General features: G+C 41.9%; 1 protein-coding gene across 3 annotated transcripts in view; it reads left to right on the top strand.

The window, feature by feature from the left end:
• The window catches only part of ldlrad4b (low density lipoprotein receptor class A domain containing 4b), a gene marked incomplete at its 5' end in the record, with an annotated part of 36,928 nt that extends 17,611 nt beyond the window's left edge, over positions 1-19,317 (top strand). The window contains 4 exons of one of the 3 annotated variants that reach the window (XM_079470184.1): positions 8,351-8,420; positions 15,161-15,315; positions 16,841-16,891; positions 18,094-19,317. In XM_079470184.1, the coding sequence (XP_079326310.1) occupies positions 8,351-8,420; positions 15,161-15,315; positions 16,841-16,891; positions 18,094-18,642 (825 nt within the window). In that variant the 3' untranslated portion in view covers positions 18,643-19,317. Of the gene's footprint in view, positions 1-8,350; positions 8,421-15,160; positions 15,316-16,671; positions 16,756-16,840; positions 16,892-18,093 lie in introns of those variants that run through there. The other 2 variants (XM_079470183.1, XM_079470185.1) reach the window with 2 other exon arrangements.
• Between the last annotated feature and the right edge of the window lie 823 nt (positions 19,318-20,140).

Below are 20,140 nucleotides of genomic sequence, written 5' to 3' on the forward strand. Positions count from 1 at the left end.
GTGAAATACAACAATATTTTTAATCTGTTTAATATAATAGAAGTTTAAATGACTTGAAAAGCCAGTTTAATCAATTTATAAAGACTTGCCTATATTTTAAGGGTTCTGAGGGCTGATCTGGTCAAGTTCTCTTTGATGTGCTCAGAGAGAGGATGAATATAGATATCAGAAAGAGATGAGAGCCAGCATCTGTTGTAGCGGTTCATGCAGGCCACCGATGTGTTTACTGGAATTAGTTTAGCAGTGATGCAAATGAAACATGACATGCATTGCGCATTTTAAGAAACCACATTGAGGATCATTTTACTGTATGTACTGTAGGCTCTGGCATTGTGATGAGCAGTTACCGCTAAACCGATCACATCTGCCTCTTTCCCGACTTGCCAACACTGAATTTGGCACACATAGAACTTTACTGTAAAACCAACAACAAACCTTCTGCGCACATAAAACCACAATCGTTTATTCATGCTGCATAAAAGCTCTCTGTCCTCTTTGAAGGCGGCACGGTAGCGACACACTTTGAAGAGTATGTAAATCAGCCTCTTCAACAGTTTGTGTGTTTGTTAATAGCTCTTCTCACAAAAGTGTGTGTGTGTGTGTGTGTGTGTGTGTTTGTGAGAGAGAGAGAGCGAGAGAGAGAGAGAGAAAAGAGAAAAGAGAGTTTCTCAAGAGTTACAGACAAGCTGGTTAAAGTTGTCAGGCACTGGTCATTGAGAGACACTGGACCAACATATTCCACTTTGATGTGTGTCAAGGGACAACTATCAATTCAGATCTTATACTTTCTCTCTTTTTTCCTTTCCCTCTCTTTCTCTCTCTCTCTTCACGTTTATCCTTCCTAGCCCCTCTTCGGTTTTATAACAGGTTGATGAGGGTCATAGGTAACGGAGGTCACGTTTAGAGCCTTGTCTGATGTGAAGAGCTCCACAATCAGTTTGTTTGAGTTACGGATTTCCATCGCTAATCTCCATCATCTCTCATGCTAATCTTGGCAGACCACAGCAGGCTGTATTTTCATGCTAAGGGACTCATTACCAAACCGACGTCATGTCTTCTGTATGCAATCTGTGTCGCTTGGAGGGAGGGCAAGTCGCAGATGAAACGTTTGAACTTCTGGAGAGAGCGGGGAAGTGGCGGATGATGGAGTTGTTTGGTTTACTGGAATGTCCGACTGTAAAGGAGACCTGAATGAAGTTCAGGGGGTCTTAATCATGGTTTTAATGTGAGATGATAATGATGTTGTTCAATGAGACTTGTTTGGCATTTGATGCCTTGGTCCTGTTTCTCCTTTGATTGCGTCCGCTTTGATTCACGTTATTTGACTTCTCCCAATATTCGGGATAAAGAAAAGCAATTCCTCAGATTTACACTTTAACGGAGCAACGGGCAGAGCACCTGTGCGCTAAATTCATCCCTCGTTCAATGGTGACTGTTGTGATTTTTGTTTTGGGGTCTTAATGGTCCTTTTTTGCATTCTTTCGATGAATGAGAATACTGTCAGTAAAGAGAAATCTCAGATTCGCGCATTCTCCCCTTCGTCTTTTCTTTCGTCCGCTCGCTTTTTCGCCCAGCGTCCTTTGATCACATCCCACACACGAAGGCGCATTAGCGGTGCTGTTTTTCAGGGCGAGTGCCGTGTGGTTCTGTATTCGTTGGCTGTCAACACCGTCAGTACTGATGGGTTTCAGACAGTGTCACCTCACGCAGGCTCACAGTGGATTCTGGGATTGTTTATCGTGGCTGAGTTGGAGGTCTATCGGGAGCTATTCTTCTGCATTCACTCATTTACTCGCTGCATTCATTCAGTCATTCTGCACCACGTACCTCCCAGTATGATGGAATCTCTCTTTCGCGCTCTCTCTGTGGCCTTCGTTCCTCCCTCGTTTCTTCATCCGTTACCTAAGTACGTTTGACCCTGTTTGCGAGTGAGCCGGGAGAGTAATGATGCAGCTGGGGCCATTATAGATGGGAAACTGACAGCTCTGCTCCTTTGCTTTCATTCAGTTTGCAAAAAGAACGATAGACGGGGAATACGAAAAAAACAAGAGGAGAAAAAGAGGCAGAGCGATAAATGGAGTCGTCTTAAACAGCGAGCCGTTTGAGAATCCAATCAAAAACAATGAGAAAGGCAAGAAAATGGGTGAGGCAGAGAAAGAAGGACCCTGTGTCACAGGAGGAGGAAACTCAGCGTTTTTTACTATGCGAATTGTTTGTGCCTAATGCCCGAATCGGATTTAAGACTGTATAGATGAAATTACTGTTTACAAACAAATGCTCGGTGGCGATGCTCGCGGGTTCTTTAGGCGTCCCAGAAAAGAAGGCTTTATTCAAACTGAGCTTAAAATGTGCAGCGTGTGGGGTTGAAACAGGCCATTTCTGAAAGATCGCTAGAGATTAGGGTCTGCCATTATCAGTGGATCAGGATTTGACGCAAATTCAGATCATTCACAGATTCCCGGGATCATGATCATGTCCTATGCTTCAATAAGACTTGATCGCCCCGCAGCTGCTGTCGGTAGATTTGCATTCCACTAAGACATCAAACAAACCCCTGAAGTCACAAACGGCTGAGTTTGACTTCCAAAAATGCAACCGCAGTGACAAATATGAGGCCAATCTCAGAACCATCAAACAAGACTGTGAAATCATATGCGAATTATTGGCGTGCATGCTTTTTAGGCTTCTTTTTCAAAACGCATAGTGCATATACTTCACTATAAATAAATCAAAGGCATCACTTTTTAATAACTTTTGACAAAAAGTTTGATATTGTATAATCAATGCTTGAGGCACCATTAAAAAAAACACAGAATATGAGTACACTGCTTAACCTGTTTTCAAAGCATCAAGAGGCTGAACTTAAGTAAAAACAAATGACGAACCTCTCTTATGTGTTGTTGTTTGTTCACTATGCCCTCCGCAGTGAAAATGTTTGCCCGTTTTTAAACTCTTTTATATGAGCGGGAATGCAAATGAGAATGGTTTCTCATTCTTTCCGCATTCCCTCTTCCACCCGTCGTGGTTTTGTACCCCTGAGGTGCGCATTTCTCAGAAATATCTTCTCTCTCTCGCTCTCCTCAGTGAATAAAGACTTTCATACTGCGATGTCCTATTAGCTCATTTCCAGTTTACCCTTAATGCCTCATAATGTGTTTTTATGTCATATCAGTCATGGCTGCGTGGATGAAATTCAGACCCTAAACTCATTCACTCTCTGATTGCAGAATGTCAGGTTGCATTGTTGCTTGAAGATGCATCAATGGAATAAATGAATTCTTAATGAGAGAGAGAGAGACAGAGAGAGAGAGAGAGAGAGAGAGAGAGAGAGCATTTTATGCTGCCACTTCACATGTATATGAATGTTTCTTAAGAGCAAAAGTATCCTTTATAGTTTTTACCCTGCAAATTGCAAAATGAGTGAAAACATTGATTGAGTTTATATTGATGCTACTACATTCTTGGGGGATCCAGTCATCTCTTGGGACCCGAATATTGTAGATTCTTGGCAGTGGGCTATTTGGGCATGATAGTAAGCAGCCACCCAGAACACCCTTCAGTAGCAACCATCCAGAACACCTTAGCAAAACCCTGGGATCCTCTCAGAACACCCTAGCATTTGCATAGCAATGTGTTAACATTCAGAACACGTTAGTGAATGTATAGCAACATATTCTTACATTTAGAATATTTTAGAAGATGTAAAATGTTGGTGAAAAGGACCATACGAGAAGGTGTGTCACGACAAACACTTCAAGCCAGTCTGTTGTGGGCTCTGTTTTTTTTAATCTAGATTTGGATTGTCTGTAGGTTGAACATGTGACTCGTGGGAACAGAGTGAAAAGTAGGCGGCTCTGATGTAAACATCACTTCCTCTCTCTAAACGAGGTGATATTTTACTCTTCTGGGTCTTACATGGAGGGAAGTGAGGAGTGTCGTTTCAGCTGTGAGTTAGGGACTAGACACTCTACCCTGGAAGGTGTAGTGGTGATAACAAAAAAGGGAAACAAACATTGTTTACCACACTTTGACTGCACTCCATGGGTGTTCTAGTAAGGTAAATGTGAGCTTGACCCTGCAGTGAACTACTACTGAGGGGCCTCGACTGCTTACCCAGGGGACAGGTGTCACTTGGGGGGTCACATATGTATAGGAGTATAAAATGATATGTCAAAGGCCACATTTACAGAATGAAAAACTGAAATGTTTTTCTTTTGCGTTTTTGAAAAGCTTCACGTACACAACAACGTTATCAAAACAATCCGCGTTTACACAGATCCACAAAAATTTATAAAACGCTGTATTACGCATGCCACGCCAGTAGTTGGCGACATCACTTTGCAAAGACAAAAGTCCCTGACGATTGGTTGACAGTTTATTGTAAGGGGGACTTCCGTCGCTAAAGAGACCATACAATACAGAGCGCTGCATTTCTCCTCATTCATAGTGAAGAGAAGCGTGCGCACATATTCAAACAAAAAAGATGCCGAAAAGTTTGGACATTCAAAAGTTTTCCTTCCATTGAAGCTGGTCAACAATGCAATCGTCAAAGTTGTCCCACCATCTACTTGTCCTCCCGGGTTTGATCCAAAAGCGCCATTTAAAAACCCTTCGTCGCCGTGAATGAGTGTAAAGATTTTGTTTCCGTGTAAACAGCCGGGCAAATCGCATAAATTGTTTTGCGCTTTCACTTGAAAACGGTCTCATGTAAACTGCCCCAAAGACTGTCAACCTTGAATGTATGCATTAATGTGATGCAGATCAGTGCTTTAAAGTTAAAGATTACATAAATAAAACTGATGTGAGATGATGGATTATTTTAGTTGAGAAAATGAAATGAAGGTTTGAGCATCTGTTTTCAAAACTGTAAGGGAAATTTGCATGAATAGCAAAGAAATTGTTCACCCAAAATTGAATATTCTGTCATTCACTCTACATCATTCTCATCCTGTATGACTTTTGTTCTGTGAAACACCAAAATAAAATTTCAACTCTGATAAACCAGGGGCTGTCAAACTTCACAAGGACAAAAGAGCACCATTAGAGTAGTGTGTTTTAAGAATAGATTGAAGTGTTTTTAAGGAAATATTTGGCCTTGAAAGTCTTTCTCAACTGGTCACCATTCACTTTCATTAAATGGAGAAAAACTACTTAAAGCTGCCATAAAAAACTAAAGTTGTGGGTTTTTGAAGACCTGAGGGTGAGTAACCGATGACAGAATTTTTAGTTGGGCTATTTATTAAATATTTATAGCACGGCAGCAATATTAATATCTCTTGCGAAAACACAGAGCCATGTTTGTAAACACAGAAGATAGTCATATAGAGGGACGTTATTATTTGATGAGGTTTGCGTTTTTCAGTGCGATTGTGAGTTGAACCGGCAACCTGCTGGGCGCAGCGATGTAATTCTTGAGTTATTTGTCATCCGAGATCTTCAACTTTGTATTTGCGTTACAGATGATGTGTCATAAAGGGGCCTGAGAGCAGACAGGTGTCGTCCGCAAGGCCGTATGGCTGCGTCCGGGGACGGAAACTCTGCCATGTGGCTCGTTAGCAAAATGCTAATTATGTTGTCAGCATCATTAGGAGTCACAACAGCAGCCATTTTGGGAGTTGTGGCGCCTGCTGTTCTTCCTGTTGTGCCCCTTCGGTGTTTGTGTGTGTGTGCGCCAGAGCAGGAGGCTGGCATTAAACCTAGACATTACCTCACTCCTGGGCAGACGACCCATTACGATGCTCAGCAGGCTGCAGGAGAGGTGAAAAAACTCAATACCTGGTGATTACAGAGACACACACACACACACACTGCAATGTATCACATCTGCAGGCGACCCATCTTGGCTTTGCAGATAGCAATCCCCAGTCATAAACTCACTCAGACAAACAGACAATTTCCCCTTCCCCCGTCACACACGGCATGTCCTACAGAGATTTGAGTATCACAGGATGCACGAGGAAGCGTCTCGGCAGAGTTTCAGGGCTGACATTTTTTATGTGCAGTTATATTACAGGTTATAACTGGAATGTTTTCACATGTTTGTTTTGCAGGACTTTCCCTCTGTAGATAGACCAGATTGCGCAGTTTTATAGCTGCCACATAGCCTGGATGGCTCGTGAAAAAGAAACCTGTCATCAAGTCGGGCGCAGCGTGTAATTTGGTTCTTGCAGTAATCTGTAAAACAGCATTGGCATTTTAAGTATCTAGTCATCAGCTATTTGTTGAACATGTTGTATGATCGCATCATGTTTCGTGGTTTGTTAGGAGCTGTCTGTTAAATTCTTGTTAACAATATTGCTTTATTCTACAATGATTGCGGTGAACTACCTGTTTATAAGAATCGGAGCTATGATCTCTGTTTTTAGGATCATGACATACAGGATTGAACCCGAGATCGTTGGGTTGTGTTCAACCACCAGCAATTTCATTTCAGGCAAATAATCAAACATGTGTTTCTTTGTAGACTGTTTTAGAATAGATCAATTCAAGAGAAGAGATCATTTTAGTTAGAAAATATTAGGAGCTCGTTTTACTTAGAAAGAGATACTTCTATGTGGTTATCTCGGGTGGCGCTGTTTAGCAGAAAGCAACGGAAAACCCATGTGATTTAAATCTTTTTTAGTTTTTCTTTAAAGAATGCTTATTGTTGAGGTAATGTTTTGATCAGTTTTTTAAGTGTTCTTCAATTAAATAAAGTTAAGACATTATGGTATAGGAAGGATATGGTTTGGTGTCTTTGTATTTAGGCAGGTCTCCTACCTCAAAACCAGACCCTGCTAGCATTAGCATGCTGAGAGAATCCACCTCAATGCCCCAGAGACTTCCTCCTCAGACAGCCATTCAAATCCAGACTTGACCCTAAACCCCCCCTAGACTCTAGCTCTCCCCCTAGTCTGTTTTAATGGGGGATGTGTCTGCATGCATACGTGTGTGTGTGTGTGTGTGTGTGGATCGACTCTACTACCAGACTAGACTTCAGACAGATAAATGTCATTTTATTCCCCTGAGGGTTGAATTGCTAACTAGGGGTGAGATTTTAAAAGTTAACATTTCATTTGGATGTCTCTGGCAGAGCTAGGAATATTTGCAGTGAAAAAAGAACTTGAATTGTAGTCTTCATTTTGCACAGGAAATTAAGGTTTTTATTGAGAGGCATTAGATATTTTAGTGTCTTAATATCAGTCGGGATGAAATGCTTTAAGAAAAATGTAAAATGATTAAATTTAGAGGTATCTCTTTGAACTGCTGTACAATAATTTGAATGTGTTCATTCCCCAGCATGAAAACAGTTTTGATTAAGCAATGTTTTTTTGAAGTGTTTGATATGTGAATATTGAAGTTTTCTGGAACTGTGTCAGAAATGAAATGCTAAATAAACAGTCAGTCTATAATCTTAACGGCTATCTTAAGGTCCCCCCCCCCCCCCATTCATTCATCTCCTCCTTCACTTTACCCTAGTGCGGATTCAGGTGTATTTCCATGGCCCCCGATAAAAGCCCATATAGCTGTCAGGTTATTTATAGACAGACTGTCCTGTCCCAAATGGCACCCTAAACACTTGCGGTCCTACTGTGAGTCCAGACTTAAGTGACGTAAGCGAGACACCCGATGGGAGTGCGCACCCGGACGGCTCTAGGCAACAGTCAAGATACAGGAAAACTGTCCATGTATATCATACCGTCTTGGCTTGCAAAACAATTTCTATACAGTTTGTAAGCGATTATATGTGGCACTATCGATATTTATAAAAATTACAAATGCAAGTGAATGTGCAAAGTATTGTAATATTTTAGAGACAAATTAATTATCATAAAGACACTTGGGATTGTAAGGTAGTCCTGAGCATCCTTCAAACAATAAAACGCCACACGAATTTACTGGAACGCGCAAACGGACCGTCAAGTGCGCCATTTGTGACGGTGGCTGTGAGGGGGTGCTAGTTGTGGACACGTGCTCTTTGTCGCCAGACAGCGGGGTCACGCCAAGGTCAGTCCCCTACAATGCTTGCCTTGACTGCTTGCGTCTGGCGTTAATGGGGAGGTGTGACATTAGATACCCGACCACCCCCCTCTCCTGGCGGTCACTGACAGACCAGTGCGCGCGTACGAACGGACTCCTCAAAGTGGGTTGGGGGTGGAGAGAAACTCCGGAGGTTTCCGAGAGAAAGATATAAGAGGATAGAAAGCGGTTCGGTTGAGTAAGTCGGCGCACAGTGGAGCGATTACCGAAGATCATGTCGTGAGAAACAGCATGTCAAGACTGCGGGCGGAAGCTCTCGGTCCCTGCGCGAGCTGTTGGACGTGCTTACACCGGCTGGCTCGTGCACCGCTTACAGTATCAATCGTGCTCCATGCAAAACCTAACCGCACCGGATGGCTCCAACGTCACATGCGGATCCCAACTCCAGGGAATGGAGATCTGTGAGTGTCATACTGTTTCGGACTTTTCCCGCTGTTTGTTTGACGTCTGGCTGTCTCTATCTTAAGTCGCGTTACGTTAACATCCGTGAGAGCTCCGCGATCCCAAGCTGTCTGTCTTAAATGTGTCTAGCAAATGTCTGCAGGCTTCCGGAGTTAATAAACAAAGAGCTCCGGGCATACCTTATAGTAGGTTACTTCCGAGCACAGACGTCAGAGCACGTTTGTTTATAATGAACATATTTGTATGATCTAATTTCACGTAAACTGTGAAAACAATGCGTTTTTCAGCGATAATATTAATGATACACATTCACATCTTGAGCTGCTTGTCTCGATGTAAAAGCAACTTTCTTTGTGAAACTTGATGCTTGACATGTGTATCTGCAGCTCAATCGCGTTGTAAATGGGTTCGATCCACAAAAAATACGCAAACTGATAAATCTCATTTGGTGTGTAGCAAATGTGTACATGTAATATCATTATTTAAATCATGCATGTTCTTATTTAACTTAGAAAAATGTCATGGCATTCATGGTTTCTGTCGAAATGCTTGGCTGGAGACTACATTTAAGGCAAAGAATATTACAAAATGATAATTGATTACAGAATTAATAAAAAGCAAATGGAAAGATGGAAAGAAAAATAATTTCTATAAAATAGAATTTTAATATCCATTTTAGCATAAATAACATCAATCAGGCTAGCTTGCTGCAGTTTCACATTTTAAGTAAGAGAGACCTTTACATTTGAATGGATTGTTTTATGCTATGTTTATTGTTCATCAGCTGGAAAAATATCGCTCTAAATTTCACACAACTGTAACTATGAAGAATCGAAGAAACAATGTTGTTGTGATCCCTTTTAAAGTTATTATGATCATCCTTAGTAAACAAGCCTTAACAAATATATATCAGTGTGGGGGTTTCAACTGTTTGAGGAGAATTCACTAATATTGATGCATTTAATATTTAAGATATTGATACATTGTTTAATGCTGTAAGTATTTCTATGTCACTCTGTCCAGAGCATTGCTGCCTGTCTAGATTTGACCTCTGTGTCTTGTTTCTGGGAGACTTGGCATTTGGTTCAAGCAGTTTGCTGCTTTGGTTGGCTGGAGGCTGATGGATCTGTGAAACACAGGCTCTTTCTCTTTTCTTGGAGTGAAAAGTTCATATTCTGTCTGGATCATAAATTATGAATTTAGTCCAGGGGAATTCCCACACAGTAGGCAGAATGGCCTTTCAGTTGCGTGTAAGGCAGCCTGCTTCTTACAGAGCGTCCAACATGTGCCATCTAATGTGACATCTCTGCTAAACACATAGAGCATACGCTTTAAATAAGCCATCTTAAATTCAATGGACAATTCAAGAGATGCACTTTGCAAAAAAGAAAAACATCAAACTCATTCTTTGTCTTTGATGGTCGCTGGAGAAAGTATAAAAATGATTATATTTGGTAATGACTGAAATTGTCTATTAACAGACTTTCTTGGTTGTGGCTCCGCAGTGAGCTCAGCACATCCAAAGCCATGGCGGGTTAAGTAGTCCCGAGGTGCCACTCTGAATTATTGATAAAGGCCAGTGTCGTCATGCCAGTCTGAGTGCTTTTGGCATTACCCAGGATGATCCTGATGCCCACGCACAATACCCGGCTTTATCAAGAATGGCCTAAGCTCGGTTCATCTCGAATTCTGAAATAGTCCCTTCTTGCCCGTGTAAGATTAGAATAACGAAACCTGTAGTACTTCAGCAGAACGGCTTCTTTTGTCCCCATGAGTATTTGTAACAAATCTCGCTACGAGCAAGTCCCAAACCTGTAACCTACTGCACACAAGTGTTCTGCTCGAGGCTTTTAGAAGCAGAACTGCAGCTGGTGTCGGATCCAGCCTTAGGGAGTGTGACTCATTAGCCAAGACAGCCCAAGTAAACCAAGGACGCGCTAGAAATCCATACTTTGTTCTTTATAGCGATAAACAGGACCACCCATGAAGGACAAAGTTTTAATAAGAAGAGGGTGTGGCTAACGTCAACACAGCTTTGAGAAATAAAGAACCTGCTCTCTCCTCTTGTTTCTTCATTCGCCTCTTTCTCCTCTTGCTGAACTCGCTCTTTGGAAACGTCTCCGGGAAATTTTGTCCCACACTAATGTTTTCAAATTGAGTAGTGTGATTTTCACTGCTGAGGCTCTCCGTGCAAGTTCATCTAGCGGTCATGAAGGAATGTTTTAGAAAGCAGAGCTTATTTTCCCTCCAACAGATCTTTTAGAAACTGCCTTCATAGCTAAGCATGCCCCGAGGCGGTCTGTTCCGCGTCTTGCACCTTTTTAAACGAAATAAAGAAGAAAAAACACGTCTGGCAAGGTTTTTGTAATTGCGGTCATGGTTGTTAGAGTTTGTGGGCTTGGTAAGTCCGTGTTTGGTACGCAACGCGCCTGTTTAGGTCGCCACACCTTAGTTGCCATCCGTTTGGTCATGTCCATCCGAAATAAGCTCCGGTTATATATTCGGCTCGGGCAAACGTAGCCTATGATTAAGTTTGCTGAATCTGTTATTAGACTTTGTCACAGAAATAAAACAAACGTTTCCAAAGTCAAAATAAGTGCTTCCCTCCTCCAACATCTGCGCTCTTTTAAACAATCTCAATATTGGTGTTGAAAGCTCCCGTGTGGCATAGCTGTGGAGATCAGGCTGCGTTGGCGTGCATGGTTGTGATGCCCAGTTCAGACTGTCTGTGCGGTGTGTATAGTGGCTTCTCTGCACAGCTGGGCTGGATGCCCACTACCCTGGTGCTCAGTGGGGTGCCAGTCTGCCAGCTTGTTTTGTGTTTTTTTCCTCTCGCTGTCCCTGCATGCCTCTGGCCTTTCATTTCAGCACACAGACAACCTGTGTGATCGGTGCTCTACAAACACCCACAGACAAGTTTGTCGGACCTTTTTTGAAATGTTGCGCTTGGCGTGTACTCAACCGGCATATAAAGCAATGCGGTTCGTGTAAAGAAATGCCACATGAAATCAAAACTGAGGAAACTTCTGCATAAAATAATTTCTGTAGCATACGGTCGAAATTATCATTGCCATCTTTCCACTGATGTTTTCAATCACCTGTCAAAACACTTTGACGTTACGTAGCGGTGCCCCTTACTGCAATAGAGACACTGACAAACAAAATCACTCTGCTTGTCAATTTCATCCCTCCAAAATGTCCACTGCTGTAGAGGCGTAGCTTTAGGGTTGTGGTTCGTTTTTTAATTAATTTAAGCAGAAAGAATATACATATTTGGTGTAAGTGGAATGTAAATTATATCCGGTATAATATTAAGTAGAAGCAATACATTGAATAAACCCATGACCTTGTCAATGTGATAGTTTGCAAAAAAAACTGTCATCATTTAAAAGAAGGCTTGTAACTAAACAGTTCTGGGGCACTATTGACTACTATAGTCCTTTAAGAGAGAAAAGTGTATATGCATTTTAGATTGCTTTGGATAAAAGCCTCTGCTTAAGAATAATTTATTTGAATGAATGCATTTTTCTAATTTTGCAGATATAAGAAACAAAAATGCAGGCGCAAGACAAAAAGCTACTATATGATACGGTTTTGTTTGTATTGTTGACGAGTTGTGGCACACACTGGTTGTGTACATATCAGGCAGGGTTTGACCTTAGGTAAGCACACCTGCTCTTGTTACCCGGCACTAGCTTGGCACGATGCAGCATCTGGTGCACAATGCCCATCTCTCAGACTATCTGGATGAGCCGTGCATGTGTGGCACCGGGTGTTATATACAGTGGCGTAAATTATTAACAATTGGTGTGTGTTCGTAGCATTAGGAATCTAAACAGATCTGGCTACATAGGAAGTCATTAACACATTGACACACACACTTCTTTCTGAACGTTAGGTTAGATTAGAAGATGGTGAATGTGGGCCATCTCTTCTGGAGACTTGAGATTTTTAGGCCACATCCTCCAACACTAAGTATGTAAAGGTTAAAGGGGATCTTTAGGATTCAGGCCATCGGGTTTCTCAGATACGTTCAAACGGGCACCAATATGTGAAATGTCACACTAAATTGGTTAATAGATTGTGTGTGGACGAATGTAAAGGCCTATTTCAGTGAACACGTCCACCTTCAACACAAAAATGTGCTGCTTCTCTCACACACCTCCACTCTCTCTCTTTCTTCTCTCTTCTCCTTACCCCCTGCACGCACACACTGTTGTCTGGTCTAGCACTCTAGTCTGCTCTGCCTGGTGACAGAATAGCCTGATGCATTTTGATCCTCTCTCTGTGGTCTGCAGAGAGAAACTGTTTATGGATAATCTGCAGTCTGTGATATGCTGGTCTCAGCCTCAGACGCCCACAGTACACCTACAGTCTGTTCACCAACCGTCTGATGCATGTTGCACAAAAAATACTTTCTTCAATTAGTAAATGCTAATCTGATTGGCACGGCATTACTGGCAGCTTCCAGTACGGTAATGTAATGTACTTACAGTCATTTTTGCATTTTCCTTTAAATTGAACATCACAAATAAGATTTTGCCAGTCTGTTGTGTTAAAGATATAAAACAAAACAAAAAATGAATTGTGATTGAACGTTCACATGTCAGTCAGATGTCTCTGTCTGTCCAAGTAGGCGGTTCTTGGCAAGCTTAAGCCGCAAACGCACCAGACCTTTTGCCGCAGTCAGTGGTGTGTCTAGTGATAACCAGACACATTCTCTCTCTCTCTCTCTCTCTCTCTCTCTCTCTCTCTCTCTCTCTCTGTGATTGGCATAAGAGGTCAGTGTTAAATAGGACAAAGAGTGTGTCAGTAGGCGACCAGGACAGGACGTAGTAACAATCAAAGAACAGCGCCGTCGCTCAGACGAAGGACAAATTCTCTCTGCATGTGCGAAAGAGCAGTGCCAAGTGATTAAACCAGAAGAAGATCCTGTCATCAACTTGTTCGCTTACTGTATTGCAACAGTGCCAACAAATTCTTGTGCAGCTCAGCTGGATTTACCCAGACTTCTTTGTCATTCCACTTACGTGACATGATGTTTACCACGTATTGAGAACCGGCGAACAATCACCAGGATTTTTTTAAGCTTAGGCTTGTCTGCATTAAATCTATTGACAGGAGTGCAATATTATGTACATAACTACGTCTTCGGAGATGTATAACGACTTTACATAATGAAGTGTTTTGTTTTTATTACCTTAGAATGAGCTATTTCTATCTACATACACAGAGGGTCCCCTTGCATAGAATTGGCCGTTGTTGTTTCTACATTAGCCGGACAAACTGCTCTACAGAGTGCATTTCATAAATACGTTATCTCCTTCGGATGACATTTTAGTCCCGTGTCAGCCACCGTAGTACTTCATAACGGACGGGTCAGCGTTTGAGTGAGCTGTTGGTTGAAATTCGCAACCACACTACTAGATGTCAAGTTTCATACACTGGACGTTAAACTCTGATATTTTTCAGGGATACGGTTGGGAAGCTTGGGAAATTCAGAAGTCAAATCACTTAGAAAAGTATCTATGATATTCTGATACATGTTGCCTGCCTGAATTTTTCATTCATGTTCAACAGTGTAGGTGAGGAGAATAAAGATGCTTGCTTAAGCAACTTGCATAGTGAATTTTTAATAGTTACCTGTTACCTCCATGTCTACAAAACCTGAGCATTGTGCCTTTATTCACAAGACTTTGTTTTTAGTCTTAGCAACTGTTCAGTGTATCTCGTGCCAGCATGAAGCCCGCAGTGATTTTGTATTATATTGATTCAGTTCCAGTCTAATAGATTTGTGTCTGTAGTCGTATTTGCTCTTACCGGCCCTGTGATCCAAGTCTCTTTATTTCTTATCTGCCCTCCTGCCTGATTGTCACTTCTTTTGTCGGTTTTTTTGTATTCAGCACCCACCCCTTCTGCTCTCTCTTTCTCTTTTTGGTTTCTCCTCTTGTGCCCTAAATTGGGAGAGAAGTGTTTGTTTCTTTTGATGTGCGAGTGCCAGTATCCCGCAGTACTGCATTGCAGGAAACGGCGCATTCTTTTATTCTCTCGCCATGACACTCTCTATTGTGTTCGCTCGACTGTACAAGGTTCCAGAATAGTCTCTCGGCACAGTTGGTGGAGGATTCTTGAAGCTCATTTTTGTGCTTTGAAAAGCCTGTGGACTCAAAGTCTCTGTACAGAGTGTCTCCTTCAGAGAAACAGCCTGGGTCTTGACTGAGAGAGCAGGTCTCTGGTCCTCATGTTCAAACAGAACAAGGGCTTTTCAGAAACACGAATCAAGCTGTGTTTGACTTCATCATTTGGTGTTCCAGCCCTCTTTTGCAGACAAAGATGTTTGAATTGATAAAAGTAGACATGAGCTTCAAACCTTTGGATCATTATTCGCTCAAATACAAATCAAACATGGCACTTGTTGGGCCTCTTATGGTACTAGACACTTTGACTACTTGTTTATTTACTTTATAGTCCGTCTAGTTGTTTAGTCACACACACCACAGCAGCTATTTAATGTTTCGTCCTGTGTTTTTTATTATTGTAATGTTTATTTAATCTAATGTTATCTCTTTTATTCTTGTTTTCCATCTCAAACCAAAATGGCTCTTTTCTGCTAGATGATTCTACAAATTTGGGAAACCGTATGATTCATGCACAGTTGCTTGACTCTGCTGCCATCTTCTGGTCATAACAAGACCTACACTTTATGAGTGAATACATGTGTTCTGTTTTTGTGTTGCAGCTGAACTGGAGTTTGTGCAGATTGTGATCATAATAGTCGTGATGACTGTGATGGTCGTGGTGGTCGTGTGCCTGCTCAACCACTATAAACTCACCACGTGGTCGTTCCTGAGCCGGGCGAGCCAGGCACAGAGTCAAGATCTCTCCCTGCAGACGGTAAGTCTTTCCTTACCATCTTTTCTGTCTCTTTCAACTTGACAACAAATAGCAGTGTTTGTCTTACCAATGGAAGACAGGTTGTCTTAAAACAGTATTTTTGCAATTCCATTTGTTCACGCTAGCACAGAAAATACAACACAATCTTCACATTAGAAAATGTTTAAAAGTGTAAAAACTTTTCACAGGTTTGTGCTAATCAGTTATTTATTCCAGTACCCCATATATCCAAGTCCATCAGTTATTCATCCCAGCCGGATATCTTACACGAGTGAGCTTTTATCTGAGAAGGTTGCAGCACTTTTATGATTTTGAGAGTGCTTTGTTCAGTACAACCTAAGTCTCTCAAGTGTGTGTGTGTTTGTGTGTGTGTTTGTTTACTTCTGGAAAGTCCTCCTTCATATAAATCCAAAATAGGGTGCAGCACTAGACTGAGCGGAGGAGAGCGAGCCCCGCATGTGTGGGTGTCTCATCTCACCAGAGGGAGGATTTTCGATACGGTTCTGCAGCAGGCAGACATACAGCAAGAAACAAAGCCCACATCATTTATATTAGATGAATGCTTTCAAAACAAAAACGCTGGTTGACGCCGTGGCCTGATGGTTCTCAAACATGTTCAAGCCAATGTGTTCATGCTGGTGACGCGAGTTTAAGTAGAACTTTTCTTCTCCTCATTTCCTGTTTCTACAATCACTATCAAAAAACCTTTGAACCTTTAGAGCACCCGCTGTGGTAAAAGCAGGTAGAATATAGATTGTCTCGCATTGAAAACCGAATGCTGCATCAGGACATGCCATGCATTTCTCCTTCAGAAAGCCAGAGACACAATGGCAGTGTCCCTCAGAGACCAGGACATGTTGATTAAATTCAGCGGTTCTGTCTAGACGCCAGTCAAACGCAGACCACCGCATCACACGCCAGAGAGAAATGTCTCCTGAGTGACTGAGACTTTTCATTTATGAGGGACCACAAGGGGGGGAGCAAAGGAGGGGATCTCGGCTGGATCTTTTTTTTTAATTGGCATGGATATATGAAGACACAGAATATTAAGAGGGTTTAACAAATAGAGGACGAAGGTATGAGGACGAAGAATGTTTTGTTGTTCTGATTTAAACGTCTTTTTGTTTTAGTTTTTAATGTCACTAATTCCATCCATTTGGATTTTGTATGGATGTTCATTTTTAAATGTTCCTCTTTGTTGAATTATTCGTATACTAAGAAACTTTCCTTATTTAAGGAAATACTCCCAAAAAATAATAATTCTGTCATCATTTACATCATTTTCAGACCTCAATGGCTTTCTTTCTTCTACCAGCAGTACCCATTCACTTTTATTGTATGGAAACAAAACCAATGTCAATGTGTACCGCCGTTGTTCGGTTACCAACATTCTTCAAAATATCTTCTTTTGTGTCCTGCAGAAGAAAGAAAGTCATACAGGTCATACACGCATATCAGAATTGCAACTTTCCTATAACTCAAATCAATGAATATTAAATCTGTCTATTTTCCTGCTTGTTTGCAGGAGGGATCTTTGTGGCCATCAGAAAATGGGCTGAGGCCAGGGGCATCTGAGGTAAGCTGTCTGTTTATGTGTGGGCTTTTAAAGGGTTGATGTTCTCTTGTATTAATAATAGCACATCTGCCTGTAACAAACGGTGAAGTCTCAAGTGCGTGTTGTCTTTTGTGCCTGTGTGTGCGTGGAAGGATGCATCTGTGTGACTTTATATGAGCGCTTGCGCTAAAACTAAAGTGCGTCAAGGATGGATGCACGCATATATTCATTGTTGTGTCTGGGGAGGGGGCTGTCCCTCTCACCGGGCGCAGCCTCTCAGCGCTTCATTAATCTCTCAGCCTCCTCTGGCAGCGTCTAGACAGTCGTCTGAGAGGCCAGACACTCTGAGTCTTTCTGTGCAAAATTGCCACTCATCGGACTGAAACTCGCCGACGTAAACGTGGCCCCAGCCGTAATTAGACTGACATGCAGATTTCACTCAGATGAATGATATTTTATCGGCTGCACATTAGCATACTAAAGTCCGAACTGTGTACTGTTTACGTTTGAGCCCTGGTGGCGAGTTTGTGAGAAAGGATGGTATGATTGATTTGCTAGGATTTAGCATGAGTAGAATACAAATAAATGTGTTTTAATGTAGACCTTAAATGGCTAGTTTACCCATAAATAAAAAGTCTGTCATCATTTATTCACCTTCAAGTTGTATGAAATTTCTTTGTTTTGATGGACACAGAGAAAGATATTTGGAAAAATGCTTATAACTAAGCACTTCTTTGACCCCATCGACAACTATTATAGTATTTGTGTTCTGTTGAACACAAAAGAAGATATTCTGAAGAATGTAGGACAGCAACAGTTCTGGGGCACTTTGGACTGCCATTGTCATTTTTCCTACTATGGTAGTCAATGGGGTCCAAGAATTGTTTGGTTACAAGTATTCTTTCAAATATCTTTCTGTGTTCAACCAAACAAGGAAATGTATAAAGGTTTGGAACAACTATGTGAGTAATTCATGACAACATTTTATCTCAAAGTAGGTTCCAATATTTTATGATCTGCGTGAATTTGACACTTTATTTTCCAACTTTATTCAGCAACGCATGGATGAAGGTTTGGTTTTATCTTAAACAGATGTAGTATTGAGGAATGAGTTCATTGCTGTGCTGTTTTTGGATTAAAGCTTATGACTAACGGTATGACATCAGCTCCTCTAAAACTGAGATGAAGTTCTTATTTGATTTTTTACCCTCTCTTCTCTGCAGGTGGTGTACGCTCCTCAGCCTAGGGACCGTTTTACCGCTCCCACTTTCATGCAGCATAATCGCTTCAGACGTTTCCAGCCCACTTACCCGTACCTGCAGCACGAGATCGACCTGCCGCCCACCATCTCGCTGTCAGACGGAGAGGAACCGCCGCCGTACCAGGGACCCTGCACGCTGCAGCTCAGAGACCCTGAGCAGCAACTGGAGCTCAACAGAGAGTCCGTACGCGCCCCACCCAACCGGACCATCTTCGACAGCGACCTCATTGACATGCACAGTTCAGGGGGCGGCGGTGGGCCACGCCCTCCCAGTAGCAACTCTGGGATCAGTGCTGCCAATTCTAGTAACCACGGACGCATGGAGGGCCCCCCGCCTGCTTACAGTCAGGTGATCGGACAGCACTCGGGCATAGTACTTTACCTCCACCAGCACAGCAATAACCCGCCTGTCACTTTGCAAACTCCGCCCAGGGGCCGGACAAATCCAAGCAGCCCAGAGAGCACAATAACACAGCGCATGGACCGACAAAAGATGGAGGAGTTAGTGTGAATGGGCGGGGCAAGCACACCATTGGCGGACCACTCTTCACCCATACAGAGAAAATGGGTTCTCCGTTTTGACACTCCCATGCACAACAGAGCTTAATAGCAACAAACGCAAAACCATGTTTAAAAAAACAATGTGGAACTGCGCTTACTAAAGCAACACCGATTTCTATTTCTTTCAGATCAGCTGTGCAAACATCTGGAGAGTCCCACTTTTGTTGACTTGTGTATAGCCAACAAATCTGAAAAAAATATCTAGCACAAGACAGGCTTTAGTTATTATTGTTTTTGTTAATTTTATCATCGTATCCCCTTAAACACCCCCTCCTGCCCAATCCACACGTTGACACGCTGGCTCTGTGGATTTTTGATTTTTTTAAGACCGAGATCTGTGCAGCATGAACAAAATGGTGTAAATCCAAATCCTAGTGCCAAGGTTTATATGGAAGGTGTCATGGGGCGTCGACTGTCTTAAAGACTTGTTATACATTTAAATCAAAACCCTTCTGTGAAATTGCACTATCGTTGGTAGTCAGAGGAATATGGGGAAGTGTAGGGGGGGTTGCGAGGGGTGACGTACGTGTTTACTGTTTGTACCGTTTCTTTTCATATAGATCTGATCATATGCTTCAATGCATGCTCTCTATGAGAGAGATGTGATCTTGTCTGTCCTCAGCACAAGAAAAAAATCTCTGATCCAGCCTAAAATAGCCTTTATCTAAATGGGGCACAGAATACAGTGAGCTCATCACTAGTCTCATCGAGCCTAACCGGTGACACTTCACAGACTCAAGCTGATCTGAGGTCAGCTGCCTGGAGGCCCAGTTGACATTTAGCCTTGTCAAACCTTTACAGATCTATTAATTGAGTTTTTATTTGTTATGAGCTGTTATTCTGGGTCTGGAATGAGAAATCACTGTAGCATGTTTCAGTATGTTGCTCATCAGCTCTTTTTAGATTTTTCTTAAAACCTTAAAATAATTGATAAGTATTTTATAGCTGGAATCTGAATCTTAACATTATTCAAGAGATAGTTCACCCAAAAATGAACATGTTGGCGTTTACTCACCATCAAGTTGTTCGAAACCTGTATATATGTAGTTCTGCCGTACACAAAGATATTTGGAAGCATGTTTGTTTGTCACTAAACAATTCTGGGGCACCACTGACTACCATAGTAGTCAATGGTGCCCAAGGACTATTTTTTTCCAGATTCATGTGTGTTCAACAGAACAAATACATTTGTACAGGTTTGGAATAATTCAAGGGTGAGTTAATGACAACATTTACATTTTGAAGTGAACTATCCCATTTTGTTTTAAGGATACCATTGCATGCCTTTTGCACTTTTGTCTGTAAGTAACAACTGAAAAAACAGACACCCGTAAAATAATCCAGCATTGTACTGTTGGGGATTTCATTTAATTTCTTTGCTTTTAGTCTCCACTTCAAGCTGCCATTTCTAGTACACAGTGTGACGAACCCCTTTGCTTCCTCCATCA

The sequence above is a fragment of the Barbatula barbatula genome (assembly GCF_947034865.1).
Source record: "Barbatula barbatula genome assembly, chromosome: 12".
NCBI classification, from domain to species: Eukaryota; Metazoa; Chordata; class Actinopteri; order Cypriniformes; family Nemacheilidae; genus Barbatula; species Barbatula barbatula.